General features: G+C 43.8%; 1 protein-coding gene across 1 annotated transcript in view; it reads right to left on the minus strand.

Annotated features, from left to right (window-relative positions):
- The window catches only part of LOC144682415 (disks large homolog 2-like), a 1,267,833-nt gene that overhangs the window by 821,981 nt on the left and 428,288 nt on the right, over nucleotides 1–17,564 (minus strand). Inside the window, exon 4 of the mRNA XM_078544824.1 lies at nucleotides 13,755–13,862. Coding sequence (XP_078400950.1) covers nucleotides 13,755–13,862 — 108 coding nt within the window. The remainder of the gene's footprint in view (nucleotides 1–13,754; nucleotides 13,863–17,564) is intronic.

Consider the following 17,564-nt stretch of genomic DNA (forward strand, 5'->3'; position numbering starts at 1 on the left):
CCCCTCATAATCTTGTACACCTCGATCAGGTCGCCCCTCAGTCTTCTCTGCTCCAACGAAAACAACCCAAGTCTATCCAACCTCTCTTCATAACTTTCATCCCAGGCAACATTCTGGTGAATCTCCTCTACATGCCCTCCAGTACAATCACATCCTTCCTATAATGTGGCGGCCAGAACTGCACACAGTACTGAGCTGTGGCCTCACCAAGGTTCTATACAACTCCAACATGACCTCCCTACTTTTGTAATCTATGTCTCGATTGACAACGGCAAGTGTCCCATATGCCTTTTTCACCACCCCACTAACTTGCCCCTCTGCCTTCAGAGATCTATGGACACACACGCCAAGGTCCCTTTGTTCCTCAGAACTTCCTAGTGCCATGCCGTTCATTGAATACTTCCTTGTCAAATTATTCCTTCCAAAGTGTATCACCTCACACTTTTCAGGGTTAAAATTCCATCTGCCACTTATCTGCCCATTTGACCATCCCGTCTATATCTTCCTGTAGCCCAAGACACTCAACCTCACTGTTAACCACCCGGCCAATCTTTGTGTCATCCGCAAACTTACTAGATTCTTGGGAATGCTTCAGCTTTCTCATTTGCACTGATGTGCTGGGCTCCTCCATCATTGAGAATGGGGATATTTGTGGAGCCTCCCCTCCAATGAGTTGTTTAATTGTCCACCACCATTTGCAATAGACTGCAGTGCTTAGATCTAATCCGTTGGTTGTGGGATCGCTTAGACCTGTCTATCACTTGCTGCTTATGATGTTTGGCATGCAAGTAGTCCTGTGTTATAGCTTCACCAGGTTGACACCTCATTTTTAGGTATGCCTGGTGCTGCTCCTGGATGCACTCCTGCACTCTTCCTTGAACCGTGATTTATCCCCTGGCTTGATGGTAATGGTAGAGTGGGGGATATGCCAGCCCATGAGGTTACAGATTGTGTTTGAGTACAATTCTGCTGCTGATGGCCCACAGTGCCTCATGGATGCCCAGTCTTGAGTTGCTAGATCTGTTCGAAATCTATCCCCTTTAGCATGGTGGTAGTGCCACACAACACAATGGAAGGTATCCTCAATGTGAAGGCAGGACTTCATCTCCACAATGACTTTGTGGTGGTCACTTCTACCGACAATATCATCTGCAGCAGGCACGTTGGTGAGGATGAGGTCAAGTATGTTTTTCCCTCTTGTTGGTTCCCTCACCACCCAGTCTAGCAACTAAGTCATTTGGGACTCGACCAGCAATGGTGCTGCCGAGCCACTCTTGGTGATGGACATTGAAGTCCCCCACGCAGAGTACATTCTGCGCCCTTGCCATCCTCAGTGCTTCCTCCAAGTGGTGTGCAACATGGGGGAGCACTGACTCATCAGCTGAGGGAGGGCAGTACACAGTAATCAGCAGGAGGTTTCCTTGCCCATGTTTGGCCTGATGCCATGAGACTTTAACTGCATACCACTGTGCCGCCACATCTGCTGGGCCTGTCCTGCTGGTGGTACAGGACATGGCGATAGTCATTATCTGTAATCTGTAATGATGGACATTATCTGTAAGGTATGATTTCATGAGGATGTCTATGTCAGGCTGTTGCTTGACTAGTCTGTGACACAGCTCTCCCAATTTTGGCACTAGCCCCCAGATATTACTAAGGAGGTCTTTGCAGGGTCAACAAGGCTGAAATTGCTGTTGCAGATATACTTTCCCTGAAGGACAATAGTGAACAGATGGGTTTTTACCACAATCGACAATGGCTCCATGCTCATCATTAGACTTTTATTGAATTCAAATTCCACCACCTGCCGTGGCAAGATTTGAACCCAGGTCCCCAGAGCATTACCCTGGGTCTCTGGATTACTAGTCCAGTGACAATAGCACTACGCCATTGCCTCCCCATGTGTGGTACACATTGGAATTATTCTAAGGTAATTAAATGAATAATTAAATTGAGTTCACTAAATAACCTAAGTAACAATGGCAGGACAGGTGTTATGTTGCAGCTGTAGAATGTGTGGCTTTTGGTCACCAAGGCGATCTAGGACAAATACATCTGCAGAAAGTGTAAGCAGCTAGAGGAATTCTGGAGCAGGATTATTGATCTTAAAGCTGATCTGCAGACATTGTGCAACATAAGGGAGGGGGAGAAATACCTGGACATTTTGTGCCAGAAGACGGTCATGCCTCTTAGAATAGAGTTGTATGATTTGGCCAGCAGTGAGGGACAGGAAGTTGTGACCATGAGTGAGGCAGGTAATGGGACCAAGCAGACAGTAGTGGAGAAGCCTCAAGCTTTGCAATCATCAAAACGCTTTGAGGCGCTCGCACCCTGTGTCGACAAAAGCGAGATCTGCAGGTGGGTGTGCAGGCTGGCGATGGCACCATGGTACAGGAAGCCATTCAAGTAGGGGGAGCTAACAAGAATTTAATGTTAGTAGGAGACAGTATAGTGAGGGGGATTGACACTGTCCTCTGCAGCAAAGAGCGAGACTCTAGAAGGCTGAGTTGCTTGCCCGGTGCCAAGGTTCAGGACATCTGCTCAGGGCTGGAGAGGAAATTGCAGTGGGAGGTGGAGGATCCAGTTGTTATGTCCATATAGGTACTAACGACATAGGGAGGACAAGGACGAAGGTTCTGCATAGTCAGTATGAGAAGCTAGATGCCAAATTAAGAAGCAGAACCTCAAAGGTAATAATCTCTGGATTATTACCTGAGCCATGTGCAAATTGGTATAGGGCAAATAATATTAGGGAGATAAATGTGTGGCTCAAAGACTGGTGTGGAAGAAGTTAGTTCCGTTTTTTTGAGGCACTGGCACTGTTGATCAAGGATGGCATTGGTACAATAGTTGTCATAAAGCTATTAATGTATATCATGTTATTGGAATTTTTTTTTAAATAGAGGTTTAGACTGTGGGTGTGTCTGTGTGTGTTTTAACTGGATTAAAGCCAGCTAGTCTGGGTGCTTTGATGTATAGTAGTTTTGAGATGTAAACACAGAGGTAGAGGACATCTGCATTTTGTTGAATAGAGAATTCAAAGACTGGGGGTGAAATCTTGCACCTAGCTAGGAGACACCAATCAATGTTTATATCTCTAATAAAGTTGGTACTATGAAAGGGATTTTATTGTTATAAGAGGTGGAGTTCAAAGGGTCTGATGATACAAGGAGAATTTGCATTCAAAGGGGAGTCCTGGGTATAACAGAAAGCAGTTTTGTGTGTGTAGGGCAGAGGCATGTAACATCAAAGCAGTAGTAAGCCTACAACTGTCTGCAAAGGAGCTTCATTTTGAATTTGTAAGGTGAAAATGCTTTTCCTGGTGTCTGCTTAAAGCCTATGGGTTGTTGTTGCCTTAGTGGAGATTAGTTTGGGAATTTGTTAAAAAGTTATGATCGTAGTAATTTGTAGCCATGTGAATATGTTTAACTTATAAAAACCTATCCAAGAAATTATGGTCTTATTCCTGAATTTAGGGCTGCAACTCAAAACATACCACTTGAAAATATAGGTTATAACTGTTGTTTAAAGTTTCCCTCTGGGAATTTAAATAACAGCCTTTACCAACTGCTGTGTCATAACATAGTTAAGAGATGGCCTTGGTTCACGAGATCAGGATTTAGAATCAGTTTGGGTGGAGATGACGAATAGTAGGGGAAAGAAGTCACTAGTGGGAGTGGTCTACAGGCCCCCTAACAATAACCATAAATTAGGACAAAGTATACAAGAATAAATATTGGGTGCTTATGATAAAGGTATGGCAATAAACATAGGTGATTTTAATCTACATATAAACTGGAAAAATCAGATTGGCAGTAGTAGCCTGGATGAGGAGTTCATAGAATGTTTTTGAGATAGTTTCTTAGAACAGCACCAACCAGCAAGCAGGTTATATTAGACTTGTTATTGTGTAATGTGACAGGATTAATTAATGACTTCAGAGGTACTGAGGTACCCCTAGGTAGCAGTGACCACAATATGAATAAATTTTACATCCAGTTTGAAATGGATAAGAGTGGGACTAACACTAATATTTTGAACTTGAATAAGGGCAATTATGTAAGCATGAAAGCTGAGCTAGCTGAAGTGAACTGCGATACTAGGCTAGGAGATGGATCAATAGAGAGGCAGTGGCAGACATTTAAGGGGATATTTTAGAATACACAGAATACGTAAATTCCTAATATAAAGAAAAATTCTAAGGGGAGGATTCACCATCCGTGCTTAACTAAAGAAGTTAAGGAAAGCATCAAACTTAAAGAAAAAACATTTAACTGAGCAAAGATGAGTGGCAGGCCAGATGATTGGTCAGAATATAAAGAACGGCAGAGAATGACTAAAAGGTTAATCAGGAGAAAGAAACTAGAGTATGAGAGAAAGATAGCTAGAAATGTGAAAACAGACAGCAAGAGTTTCTACAGATGCTTAAAAAGGAAAAGAGTAAATAAAGTGAGTGTTAGTCCTCTAGAGAGTGACAATCGGGAGTTAATAGCAGATAATAAGGAAATGGCAGATGAAATGAACAAATATCTTGCTTCAGTCTTCATTATAGAGGATACGAAAAACAAGCTGTAAATCAGGGGGTAAAAGGGGGAGGGGAACTTGGTGAAATTACAATCACTAGGGAAGCGGTACTGAGCAAACTGATGGAGCTGTGGGCTGACAAGTCTCTGGGTCCTGATGGACTTCATCCCCGGGTCTTAAAAGAGGTGGCTAATGAGGTAGTAGGCGTGTTGGTGTTTATTTTCTAAAATTCCCTAGATTCGGGAAAGGTTCCATCATACTGGAAAGTAGCAAATATAACCCCTCGATTCAAGAAGGAAGAGAGGCAGAAAACAGGAAACTATAGGCCAGTTAACTTGACATCTGTTGTGGGCAAGGTGTTAGAATTGCTAATTAAGGAGGTTATAGCTGGGCACTTAGAGAAACTCGAGGCAATCGGGAAGAGTCAGCATGACTTTGTGAAAGGGAAATCATGTTTAATCAATTTATTGAAGTTCTTTGAAGGAGTAACATGCGCTGTGAATAAAGAGGAGCCTGTCGACATGCTGTACTTGGATCTCCGCAAGGCATTTGTTAGAGTGCCACATCAAAGATTATTGCTGAAAATAAAAGCTCATGGTGTAGGGGGTAACATATTAGCATCAATGGAAGATTGGCTGGCTGGCAGAAACAGAGAATGTGTAAATAGATATTTTTTCTGATTGGCAGGATGTGACAAGTGGAATCCTGCAGGGGTCTGTGCTGGAGCCTCAACTTTTTACAATTTATATCAATGACTTAGATGAGGGGAGTGAAGGCATGATAGCTAAATTTTCAGATGACACAAAGATAGGTAGGAAAGTATGTTGTGAAGAGGACATAAGAAAGTTGTAGACGGATATAGATAGGTTGAGTGAGAGGGCAAAAATATGGCAGATGAAGTATAACGTGGGAAAACGTGAAGTTGTTCACTTTAGCAGGAAGAATAAAAAAGCAGAGTATTACTTAAATGGAGATTAGCTGCAGAGTTCCGAGCTGCAGAGGGATCTAGGTGTTTTCGTGCATGAGTCACTAAAAGTTAGCGTGTAGGTACAGTAAGTAATTAAGAAGCCTAACGGGGTGCTGTCCTTTATTATGAGAGGAATTGAACATAAAAGTATGGTTGTTATGCTTTAGTTAAAAAGGGAATTGGTGAGATTACATCTCAAACATTGTGTGTAGTTTTGGTATCCTTGTTTAAGGAAGGATGTAAATACATTGGAGGCGGTTCAGAGGAGGTTTACTAGATTGATACCTGGAATGAGCAGGTTGCCTGATGAGGAAGGGTTAAACAGACTGGGCTGGTTTCCACTGGAGGTTAGAAGAGTGAAGGGTGATTTGATTGAAGTATATAAGATCCTGAACGGTGTTAACAAGGTGGACATAGAAAGGATGTTTCCTCTTGTGGGTGAGTCCAGAACTAGGGGACACTGTTTTTAAATTAGGGGTTGCCCTTTCACGACAGAAATGAGGAGAATTTTTTTTTCGCAGAGGCTTGTGTGACTTTGGAACTCTCTGCCTCAGAAGGTGGTGGAGGCGGGGTCATTAAATATTTTTAAGACGGAAGTAGATAGATTCTTGTTAGGCAAGGGAATCAAAGGTTATCGAGGGTAGATGGGAATGTTGAATTCGAAAAACAAACTGATCAGCCATGGTCTTAATGAATGGTGGAGCAAGCTTGAAGGGCCAAATGGCCTAATTCTGCTTCTATTTCATATTATGTTTGTATGATTTCAGAACTCAGTGCCTCTTCAAATCCCAATTATGTATTGTCTAAAGGGTCTTGGGGTTTTACATGGTGGTTAGCACCCAGGTTGCTAATAACAGTCAAGCTGCTCTGGATTGCCTGTAGGGGTATTCTGGGTTATTCATTCTGTAGGTGCAAATTCTTTTGACTGTAGAGCTGAGCTGCTCTTGTCAAGCTTAACTCTTCCCTGTCCACCTTTGTAACCTGTTAATTAATTTGCTCAACCCCAGGCACTGTAGTCAATCTGATTGCCAGAAGATTGGTGGGCTGAAATGTAATTTTGGCCTCCTGCAGGGATTCCGGTTTAGCATCTAGCTTGTGCACATTTGCTGCTACAAGGCTCTATTAGTTGGTACTCTGTTAGGGAGAATTAAATATATTAAAAGAAAATACGATAAGAATTTGCTGATCACACTTAAATCTCCAAGCAGCCATTACTGCTAAACATATTAACAGTTGAACGTTACCAGATGAACATTGCACAGCCTTGAGAGTCAGGCTGGAGATAAAGTATGACAGAAATTAGATTCAGTGTGCTCCTCCCTCAGATAGGGAAGGGACAAAATATTTTTAGCTTAGATATGGGAAGATGAACAATGGACAAAGAGGGGGCTTTGATGAAACACAAACAGTCTAGAGTTGCAAGAATCAAGGTTCATGTAAACATGCCTTAATTCTGATTGGATAGTATAATTACGTATACATACTTTAGAATAATTGGATAGCAAAATCACATGTTTATATACTCAACAGGATAGAGATAGTATGGAACTGATGTGTCTGTTACCAATTGGATATATTTAAATGTACTTAAATGTATTATGATAAGAAAAAGTACTAAAGTAATGAAATGTAATCAATCTGGGAGCTGGGTCTCCATTCTTAGGAATGCTCCCTGGTATATGCTTGAATAAAACCAGTTAAAAGGAAGCCTGAGTCTCGTGTGGTTGTTGAGGGATCGGAGAGTGTAACACCTCCTCTTCAACTCCAACATATGGTTAATCTTCTCCCAAAACTGGGCCAGCTTTTCTGGATCCAGATGATAGGGATGTTGCCTTATGGAAGGGATCTCTCCCACATCCACATCAGGTAGAGCTACAGTGGTGCAGCCTTATTTGTCTTTACAGGTTGCTTTAAATGCAGTGGGCAGCCATGTCAGGTTGCCTCACAGTTCTACATTAAGGTGGGCAAATATGGGATCCAATCTCAATGGAATATTTCTTTGTTAGTCAGATAGTGAAGGGTTGCTTCTGGGCTTCACCTATGTCCTTCTGCAATTCATCCTCACTGTTCCTCTCTTGTTTCAGGAATGGGTTTTCCTCTAAGCTGTTCCATGTCCTCTGGAACACTACTGCCCTCAGGTGGATGTTCAGCTCCTGCTGTACTTTCCTGTTTCTCTTCAATTAAATGAGGCATCACCCTCACTCTTTCTTGTTCTATCTTGGAACTTCCCTGGCCCCCATATAAATCTGCCATAAAGCTATCAGCTAAATCAATCATTGGCTAATTAGCTTGTTCCTTTGGCTTGGGGAGGGGCGAACCCTTAACTTGTTCCATGACCCCTGGAACATTAAGATAAAAGCAAAATACTGCGGATGCTGGAAATCTAGAATAAAAACAAAAATACCTGGAAAAACTCAGCAGGTCTGACAGCATCTGCGGAGAGGGATACAGTTAACGTTTCGAGTCCGAATGACTCTTCATCAGAACTAAGGAAAAATAGAAAAGAGGTGAAATATAACCTGGTTTAAGGGGAGGTGGGACAAGTAGAGCTGGATAGAGGGCCAGTGATAGGTGGAGATTGCCAAAAGATGTCATAGACAAAAGGACAAAGAGGTGTTGACGGTGGTGATATTACCTAAGCAATGTGCTAATGGGGACATTAAGGGTAGAAAGCAGGATGAGCAAGGGACAGATAGCCCTAGTGGGGGTGGGGAAGGGGGGGATCGAAATAGGCTAAAAGGTAGAGATAAAACAATGGAAGGAAATACATTTAAAAATAATGGAAATAGGTGGGAAAAGAAAAATATATATAAATTATTGGAAAAAGGGGGATCAGAAAGGGGGTGGGAATGGAGGAGAGAGTTCATGATCTAAAGTTGTTGAACTCAATATTCAGTCCGGAAGGCTGTAAAGTACCTAGTCGGAAGATGAGGTGCTGTTCCACCACTTTGCGTTGAGCTTCACTGGAACATTACAGCAGGCCAAGGACGGACATGTGGCCATGAGAGCAGGGTGGTGTGTTGAAATTGCAAGCGACAGGGAGGTCTGGATCATGCTTGCGGACAGACCGAAGGTGTTCCGCAAAGCGGTCACCCAGTCTGCGTTTGGTCTCTCCGACGTAGAGGAAACCGCATTGGGAGCAGCGAATGCAGTAGACTAAATTGAAGGAAGTGCAAGTGAAATGCAGCATCACTTGAAAGGAGTGTTTGGGCCCTTGGACGGTGAGGAGGGGGCAAGTAAAGGGGCAGGTGTTGCACCTTCTGCGGTTGCATGGGAAGGTGCCGTGGGAGGGGGTTGAGGTGTAGGGGGTGATGGAGGAGTGGACCAGGGCGTCCCGGAGGGAACGATCCCTGCGAAATGCCACCGGGGGGGTGAAGGGAAGATGTGTTTGGTGGTGGCATCATGCTGGAGTTGGCAGAATTGGCGGAGGATGATCCTTTGAATGCGGAGTCTGGTGGGGTGATAAGTGAGGACAAGCGGGACTCTATCACGGTTCTGGGAGGAAGAGGAAGGTGTGAGGGTGGATGGTGGCATTTCACAGACTGAGTGAAGAATTATTTTGTTCTTGTACATCCTGGTGGTAGCTCCCAGAACAAAGGGCCAACCCTGTGGTGAATTGCAGCTGTTTTGGTTCAGCAGAAAGTCCATTTTTAAAAAAAAAATAGTAATAAGAATAAAGTTTTGACCGTACTGTGCTGGATTTATTTTCATGTCATAGGAACCCAACACTCTCCAAAGAACTCCGATAAGTTTAGACCAGATTTGTCCAACCTCGTCGTGTGGGGGCCCACATTTCAAAATTTTTCTCATTCATGGGGCTGATGATCAAATTTTGGAAAGATAAAGTTTGGCACAACGTTAAATATGAATTTTTTTTAAAACTAAGGTATGAAAAGAAACAAGTTGCTGAACATAAAAAAAAGAGTAATAAATAAAAATAACCATTAGAGTGTGATAGGGTGAGAGTGTGTGCATCCAGCTCACTCCCAGACTCAGGATGCTCACTCAGTCACCTGCACCCACTGCTAGAGTGGATGACAGTGCATGTTGGTGTGTGGGTGAATGAGAACCCTGATACTGAGAGTGAGCCAGACTTATGCACACACTCTGCCCTCACACACATACTCTGCCCCCGCATATACACTCCCCTCACACACTCTCTCCCTCTCTCTCCCCACTACACGCTGTCTCTCTCTCCCCCCTCAAACAATCTCTCCCCAACACTCCCTCACCCTCTGCCCCTCACACTCCCTCACTCCCTCACTCCCTTTTCACCTAACAGACACACTCTCTCTCTCCCCCCTCTCCCCTCCACGCTGTCTCTCCCTCCCTCTCCCCCTCACACACTCTCTCTCTGCCTCCCTCTCCCCCTCACACACATTCTCTCTCTCTCCCTCACCCCACCACACTCTCTCTGTCCCCCCATACTCTCTCTCTCCCTTTCTCCCCTTCACACTCTCTCCCTCTCTCTCCCTCACACTCTTTGCCTCTCTACTCACACCTTTTCTCCCCTCTCAAACTCTCTCCCACCTCACACTCTCTCCCTCACCCCTTACACTATCTCTCTCTCCCCTCACATTTACTGTCTCTCCCTCACACACTCTCTCTCTCTCCCCCCTCACATTATCTCCCCACCCCACCACCCCCACAATCTCCCCCTCATAAACAGTCTCCTATCACTCACTTACTCAGATGTCAGTGGGCCCCTCTCCGGCTGCCTCACGCCCTGCGCAGGCTCGCCTGGGGCCCGCTACGGCTGCCTCGTTCCAGGGCCCGGAGCCTGGGCCCTGCTTTGGCTGCCTCACTGCCTGCTCTGGCTGCCTTGCACCCTGCTCAGACTCACCTGGGCACCTGCTCTGGCTGCCTCGTGTCAAGCTCCAACTGTCTCGCGCCTCGCTCGGGCTCACCTGGGCCTCACTCCGGCTGCCTCGTTCCCCACTCCGGCTACCTCATGCCCTGCTCCGGCTTGCCTGGGCCCCATTCTGGCTGCCTCATGCTCCGGGCCCTGGAACTTACCTTCAAAACATACCTTTCCACTCTTTGCTACTCATCCAACCATAAGCTGGTTTCTCTCTGCATGTGCTGCTGTATCATCAGCAATTGCAGGGAGAAACCAGCTTGTGATTAGATGAGCCATTTTACAACATTTTCAAATATAAGTCAGTTGAATAGCAAACAAGTTTTGCGGGCTAAGTTCAGAGGCCTCAGGGTCCACAACCCAGTCCATGGGCTGTGAGTTGGACGAGCCTGGTTTAGGCTTTCTGCTGAAAATTGTAAAGCTTACAAATCGTGTTTTGAACATCCCATGAATGAAAATTCAACCTGTTTGAAGACAGCTGTACTTTTACATGTGCAGCTGCGTCTGTGAATCCCAGATATGCAAACTACAATCAGCCTCTGTTCCCCCCCACCTGACAAAAATGGTGGGCGTTGGTTTCGGGGGTAGGACTTCAGGAATCGGGGCTCCGGCACCATTTTGGCTAAGCTGGAGACCCTCTCCACTGTTGTGAAAATTTAGGCATAAGAGTGGAATTTTTCATGCCCGCTGGCATCAGGTATCATGGCGGGCGTGAGCGGGCAATATGGCGGAAAGGCCAAAAATCGGTTTCACAACTTGGTCAAACTAATTTGCAATCATCCGCTCCACCGTCAATGACTGTGTTTCCCACTGCCACACTTCGGGAACTTCATGGAATACGTCCTCATATCTTATAAGCCCAGCTCACCGGAATCATTCCCCCACCCTGGATCATCTGAGCATGTCGGCATGCAACTGAACGTAAGCAATGTGCACTTGGCAAACTGCACTTCACTTGGGACTTTGAGGCTAGTTTACCTATCTTGCTTTTGGCAGTACTTAAGGTCATCATCACCAGTCATCACAACATCGCTTTTAGAGGGGCTCACAGGCAGGTTTCTACTTATGAGACCAGCCATAAGATGGGGGTGGCTTTTCAATGGCTGCAGGGCTATGGCTTTCTTGGGAAATGGGGAGAAGTGGCCTCAGCCAAGGGAGGAGGCTGCAGGGCTAGGGCATTACTGGGGAAGGGGGTATCCCAGGGTGTGTATGGGGACACACATTGATCTGTGCAAGTGGCCTCAAGAGGGTGAGGGTTGAGGAGGCAGTGTCCAGAGGAGATGAGACCACATGGAGATGTGAGGGTGTGTGTGAGAGAGTAAGTGATGATGTCCCTTGAGCTGGTAGTGAGTGAAATGAATATGTGATGGCCTTGTGAGTTTGTGAATTTAGAGTGATGAGATGGTTGTCTTACCCTGGCGGCATGGATGAGATCTCTTTCTGCACTGGATGGCTAAGACCTCATCAGTGCAGCGTTGGCACTGACCACCTCTGGCACTATCTCCCACACCAGATTGGCGATGTTGCTGCCCCTCCTGCAGCCAGAGCTAGGGTGGAGGACATCACAGCATGCCTCCATGGCATCCAAAAGATGTTCCAGGGACGGGTCACTAAATCAGGGGGCTGCAGTCTTCTTGCCTTTCAGGGCCATGTCTTCTGTACAGCAGCCCTGGGCAGGAAGCACTGAGAGGTGTGCACACAGCTGCACTTTAAATATGGCACCCCTTGAGGTGAGGTGACCGCGTGGTGGGTGAATGGGAGCCCACCCACCATTGAAATGCCGTGTTTCCAGGGAATGCATGATTAATAAGGTTGGATTGGGATTATACGGAGTGAAACGTGGCATTGCGGCTGCCTGGTAAAAAGCTCTTTTTCCCGCCCGCTACTACACTTAGTGCAAATCTGGGACAATTCCGGCTTAAATGTTAACTGTTACCAATATTTATTTGAATGCCCATTAATGTATTTTTTGAGTTGAATTTGTGATATTTGAATCGAATAATTAAGTGTAATTTGCATGGTTTTCTATTGAACTCCTTTTCCCCACTCATGTATTGTGTTCAAAATGCATTAAAATAATAATTATAAAATGCAGCTCTAAGCCTTCATGGTTACTCACACTGGTATTGTTAGTAGCATTTTTAAATATTATTTCATGCTCTCTCCCCAATGATTCACCAAGTTTATTCAGGGAGTTAATAAATCTCAACAAAGGCTGTTGGAAAGGTGAAAAAGGGTGGAAAACTACTAGAGTCCCTGCTCCTGACTGCTATCCAGCAATACCGACTGAAAGAGATTAACATTGGTTAATGACAGAAATTGGAATCAGCCTTGATGCCTCTGCATATAAATAGCCTATCAACATTTACTGCCAAGGTTTGCATGCAAACTATTGTCATTTGAATGGGTTATTAAATGGCACCTGCACTCCATGCCAGGAAAGAAGGATGGAAGAGAAAAACTGATGGAGAAAAACTTCAAGGAAAACTTGTACTCAAAGTGAGAGATGTCACTGCTGGAAAGGTAGTTTACCTCACCTGTCTGCCAGAGGCAGCATCAAGCAATCTGTGGTCAGACAATTATGCTAAAGATTTGCAACGTAAATCTCCTCTTGGTTTTTTCACACAACAAAAAAAAGCTCTTAAAGCTGTGTTGGTCCCATTTCTCTTTTTAACTTCCTTGAGTGAGAATATCAAGCTGAACCAAATTATAGCCATTTTTCAGGTATGGTACCAGAAGCCAACTAATCGGCAATGGCATCAACACATTTCTACATGTAAATTTGGCAAAAAATATCACGAAATATACATTGCCTAATACAATTTTCCTTCCTTTTTCATTACCTGCTGATTTCCTTCATTTACTTTTTATTCTCCTGAAGGTATGGGCCCCATGTTGGGAAACAAACAGAAGCCATTCACTCTTCAGTACCTCCTCCAACATAGCCATTCTTGACATGAATTCAACAGGAATTTTTGACCCTCAACCTAGCCTCTGAAAAGCATTTCCAACGGGGCTCAATGGACATCAATCAGGAGCAATTTGTCACCTCTCTGAGCTGACGGCACTAAAGCCAAATGTAGTGCCTCTATTGATGCCCCAGCGGAGATTAGCTAACCCAACACAAACAATTGAATCTGGCATTCCCTGTCAGTGTGCCTTAATGTTATACAAAGGGATGCCACAGTCTTAACTAGGTGAAACATCAAGAAAAGGCCTATAATACATTCTTTCATTGGTAGCTTCTCTGTAAAGCTTTAATGTTGCATTTCCTGCAAAATAACTTACTGTAATAGAATTCCATTACGGTGAGCTCTGGAGATAAAATTTGGGTCCAGCAGTTGAAGTTGCTGCCGTTTCAGTTTAGTGAAACTATTTCATTTGAAAAAGAGCAAAAAATTGTACCTGGACATGTTCCCATTGTTCTTGCAATTTCGCTGGCAGTTCTCCTTCCTGTTCATCAGTTTCTCCTTTCACTCTTGCCAATGTTGTGTCTTGTTCTGTCCCAATTGGCTAAAATAAAATGTTTTTAAAAATTCTTTAGTATCTGTATTTTCATTTCTGTGTTGTGTGTATAAATTTTAGCGCACACAAGTCATAAGGCAAACAACAGATGGAAAAGGGAAATTAATAATTTGACACTACTGTCTACTTATAAAGAAAAAATAACTGAAACAATATCCAAAATCCAAATGACTTCCTTTTACAAGTTCACCTGGAATATATACACCACAGTCCAAAAAGTATACAAAGGTAAATACTGCAGATGTTGAAAATCTGAAACATAGAGGTAGATACTACCCAGGCCATGGTGACAGACGAGGAAAGTCTGTCACTAGAATGGTTCGAAATTGACAAGCAGGAAGTGTTGAATAGACTGTTGGTACTTAAAGTTGACAAGGCACCAGGACCGGATGAGATGCATCCAAGGATATTGAAGGAAGTGAGAGTAGAAATTGCAGGGGCACTGGCCATAATGTTTCACTCTTCCCTAAATTCAGGGGTGGTGCCAGAGGACTGGGGAATTGCAAACATTACACCCTTGTTCAAAAAAGGTTCAAAGAAAAGCCCAGCAATTACAGACCAGTCAGTTTAACTTCAGTGGTAGGCAAGATTATAGAAACAATTATTCGGGATAGAATTAGTAGTCACATGGAAAGATATGGTTGATAAGGAAGATCCAGCATGGATTTCTAAAGGGGGAATCATGTTTAACTAACTTGCTGGAGTTTTTTTGAAGAGGTAACAGAAAAGGTCGATGAGGATAATGCTGATGATGTGATGTACATGGCATTTCAAAAGGCATTTGACAAAGTGCCACACAGACTTGTGAGAAAAGTTATTGCTCATGGAAGAAAAGAGACTGTAGCAATGTGGATACAAAATTGGCTAAAAAATAGGAAGCAGAGTAATGGTCAATGAATATTTTTCAGGCTGGAGGAAGGTTTGTAGTGGAGTTCCCCAGGGGTCGATATTGGGACCCTTGCTTTTCCTGACATATATTAATGATCTAGATCTTGGTGTGCAGGGGATAATTTCAAAGTTTGCAGATGATACTAAGCTTGGGAGTGTTGTGAACTCCGAGGAGGATAGTGTGGAACTTCAAGAGGACATAGACAAGGTGGTAGAGTGGGCAGATAGATGGCAGATGAAGTTTAATTCGGAGAAGTGTGAGATGATTCATTTTGGTAGGAAGAACATGGACAGACAATTTAAAATAAGGGGTGACATTTTGAAGGGGGTGCAGGAGCAGAAAGACTTGGGTGTATATGTGCATAGATCATTGAAGATGGCAGGACAGGTGGAGAGAGCACTTAATAAAGCATATAGTATCCTGGGCTTTATTAATAGGGGCATAGAGTACAAGAGCAGGGAGGTTATGCTGAATTTATATAAGACACTCGTTAGACCTCAGCTGGAATATTGTGTACAGTTCTGGGCGCCACTTTATAGGGAGGATATGAACACATTGGAGAGCGTGCAGAAGAGGTTTACAAGAATGGTTTCAGGGATGAGAAACTTCAGCTATGAGGATAGATTGGAAAGGTTGGACTGTTGTCCTTGGAGAGAAGGCGGCTAAGAGGAGATTTGATAGAGATGTTCAAAATCATGAGGGGGCTGGACAGAGTAGATAGGGTGAAACTGTTCCCACTCGTAAAAGGAACAAGAATGAGAGGACACAGATTTAAAGTGATTTGCAAAAGAAGCAAATGTGACATGAGAAAAAACTTTTTCACACAACGAGTGGTTCAGGTCAGGAATGCACTGCCTGGAAGTGTAGTGGAGGCAGGTTCAACTGAGGCATTCAAGAGAGCATTAGATGATCATTTGAATAGAAACAATGTGCAAGAGTACAGGGAAAAGGCAGGGCAATGACACTAGGTCATTACGCTCATTTGGACAGCCGGTGCAGACACGATGGACCGAATAGCCTCCTTCTGTGCCGTTAAAATTCTGTGATTCTGTGATCAGCAGAAGATGCTAGAAATACTCAGCAGGTCAGGCAGCATCTGTGGAGAGAAAAAGATTCAACGTTTTAAGTTGATGACTTTCTGTCAGAACTGCATAACCGTATAAAAAGTACAACTGCCTGAACTGAAAAAAGGTACTTCCAATCATTTTTCAACTTATTTTCTAATAATTAAATGCCCAATTGCATTATATCATGATCTCTTATTGGGACACTGTCAGTCAGAGGTATGTTAATTTCATACAGGAAAGAGTTGGAAGATGATGTGCTCCAGGCGCATCATAAGCCGGGAAACACTACCTGGCTGGCAGAGGCAAGTGAAATCTGTTAGTAGTGTGTCCTGCATAGGTGTAAGACAATACAAATCTGACAAACTAAATATGGTTCCAACACAATCATTTTATGGTGTTCGACGAAATCCAGACATGCATTATATATTTAAGCAGCAGTCATATACAGAAATAAATGCAATTACGCTGTTTTTCTCTGGGTAGAGACATAACCTTCATTGATCGTTTTGGTCTTGCATCTCTCTACAAATTGTTATAGAAAGCTTAAGACCTTTGTAAGTTTCTAGTCATGCATATTGTCCTTTCTGATTTGTTATGGTTTGGCAAGAATTATTGAGAACAACATGGCCAGAAATGAAATAGTTCCTACAAATTTTCACGTTGTTAATCTATTTATTATCTAGCATCCTGACCCCCATTACCCTGTTTCCATAACTCAAGACAAAAAGAAGTCAACAGGCATGAATCAAATATTCGGCACTATTAGCAGAAGCTAAACAGTGCAGTCAGTTAAATGGTACTCTGACACAGTAAACCCTAAAGCATCCTGAGATTGACAACTTTAGCCTTTTCATCACTTCTAACTACTGTAGAAATCTATAATCCATTTAGTTATAAATTAAAAGGCAGCATAAACCCACATATCAGATTAAACCAAATGCTAAGCTTTATGTATATGTAATTTTTTATTCATTCATTGGATGTGGGCGTCACTGGCCAAGCCAACATTTATTGCCCATCCCTCATTGCCCTTGGGGAGGTGATGGTGAGCTGCCTTCTTGAACTGCTGGAGTCCCTGTGGTGTAAGTATACGCAAAATGCTGTTAGGAAGGGAGTTCCAAGATTTTGACCCAGCGACAATGAAGGAACAGTGATATATTTCCAAGTCAGGATGGTGAGTGGCTTGGAGGGGAACTTCCAGGTGGTGGCGTTCCCATGTATCTGCTGCCTTTGTCCTTCTAAATGGTAGTGGTCATGGGTTTGGAAGGTGCTGTCTAAGGAATCTTGGTGAGTTCCTGCAGTGCACCTTGTAGATGGTACACACGGCTGCCACTGTGTATTGGTGGTGGAGGGAGTGAATGTTTGTAGATGGGGTGCCAATCAAGCGGGTAGCTTTGTCCTGGATGGTGTCAAACTTTTTGAGTGTTGTTGGAGCTACAATTATCCAGGCAAGTGGAGAGTATTCCATCACACTCTTGACTTGTGCCTTGTAGGTGGTTGACAGGCTTTGGGGAGTCAGGAGGTGAGTTACACGCCGCAGGACTCCTAGCCTCTGACCTGCTCTTGTAGCCTCAGTACTTATATGGCTGGTCCAGTTCAGTTCCTGGTCAATGGTAACCCCCAGGATGTTGATAGTGGGGGATTCAGCGATGGTAATGCCATTGAATGTCAAGGGGTGATGGTTAGATTCTCTCTTGTTTGAGATCGTTTTTTACTGGCACTTGTGTGGCATGA

The sequence above is a fragment of the Cetorhinus maximus genome, chromosome 7 (genome assembly GCF_964194155.1).
Source record: "Cetorhinus maximus chromosome 7, sCetMax3.hap1.1, whole genome shotgun sequence".
NCBI classification, from domain to species: domain Eukaryota; kingdom Metazoa; phylum Chordata; class Chondrichthyes; order Lamniformes; family Cetorhinidae; genus Cetorhinus; species Cetorhinus maximus.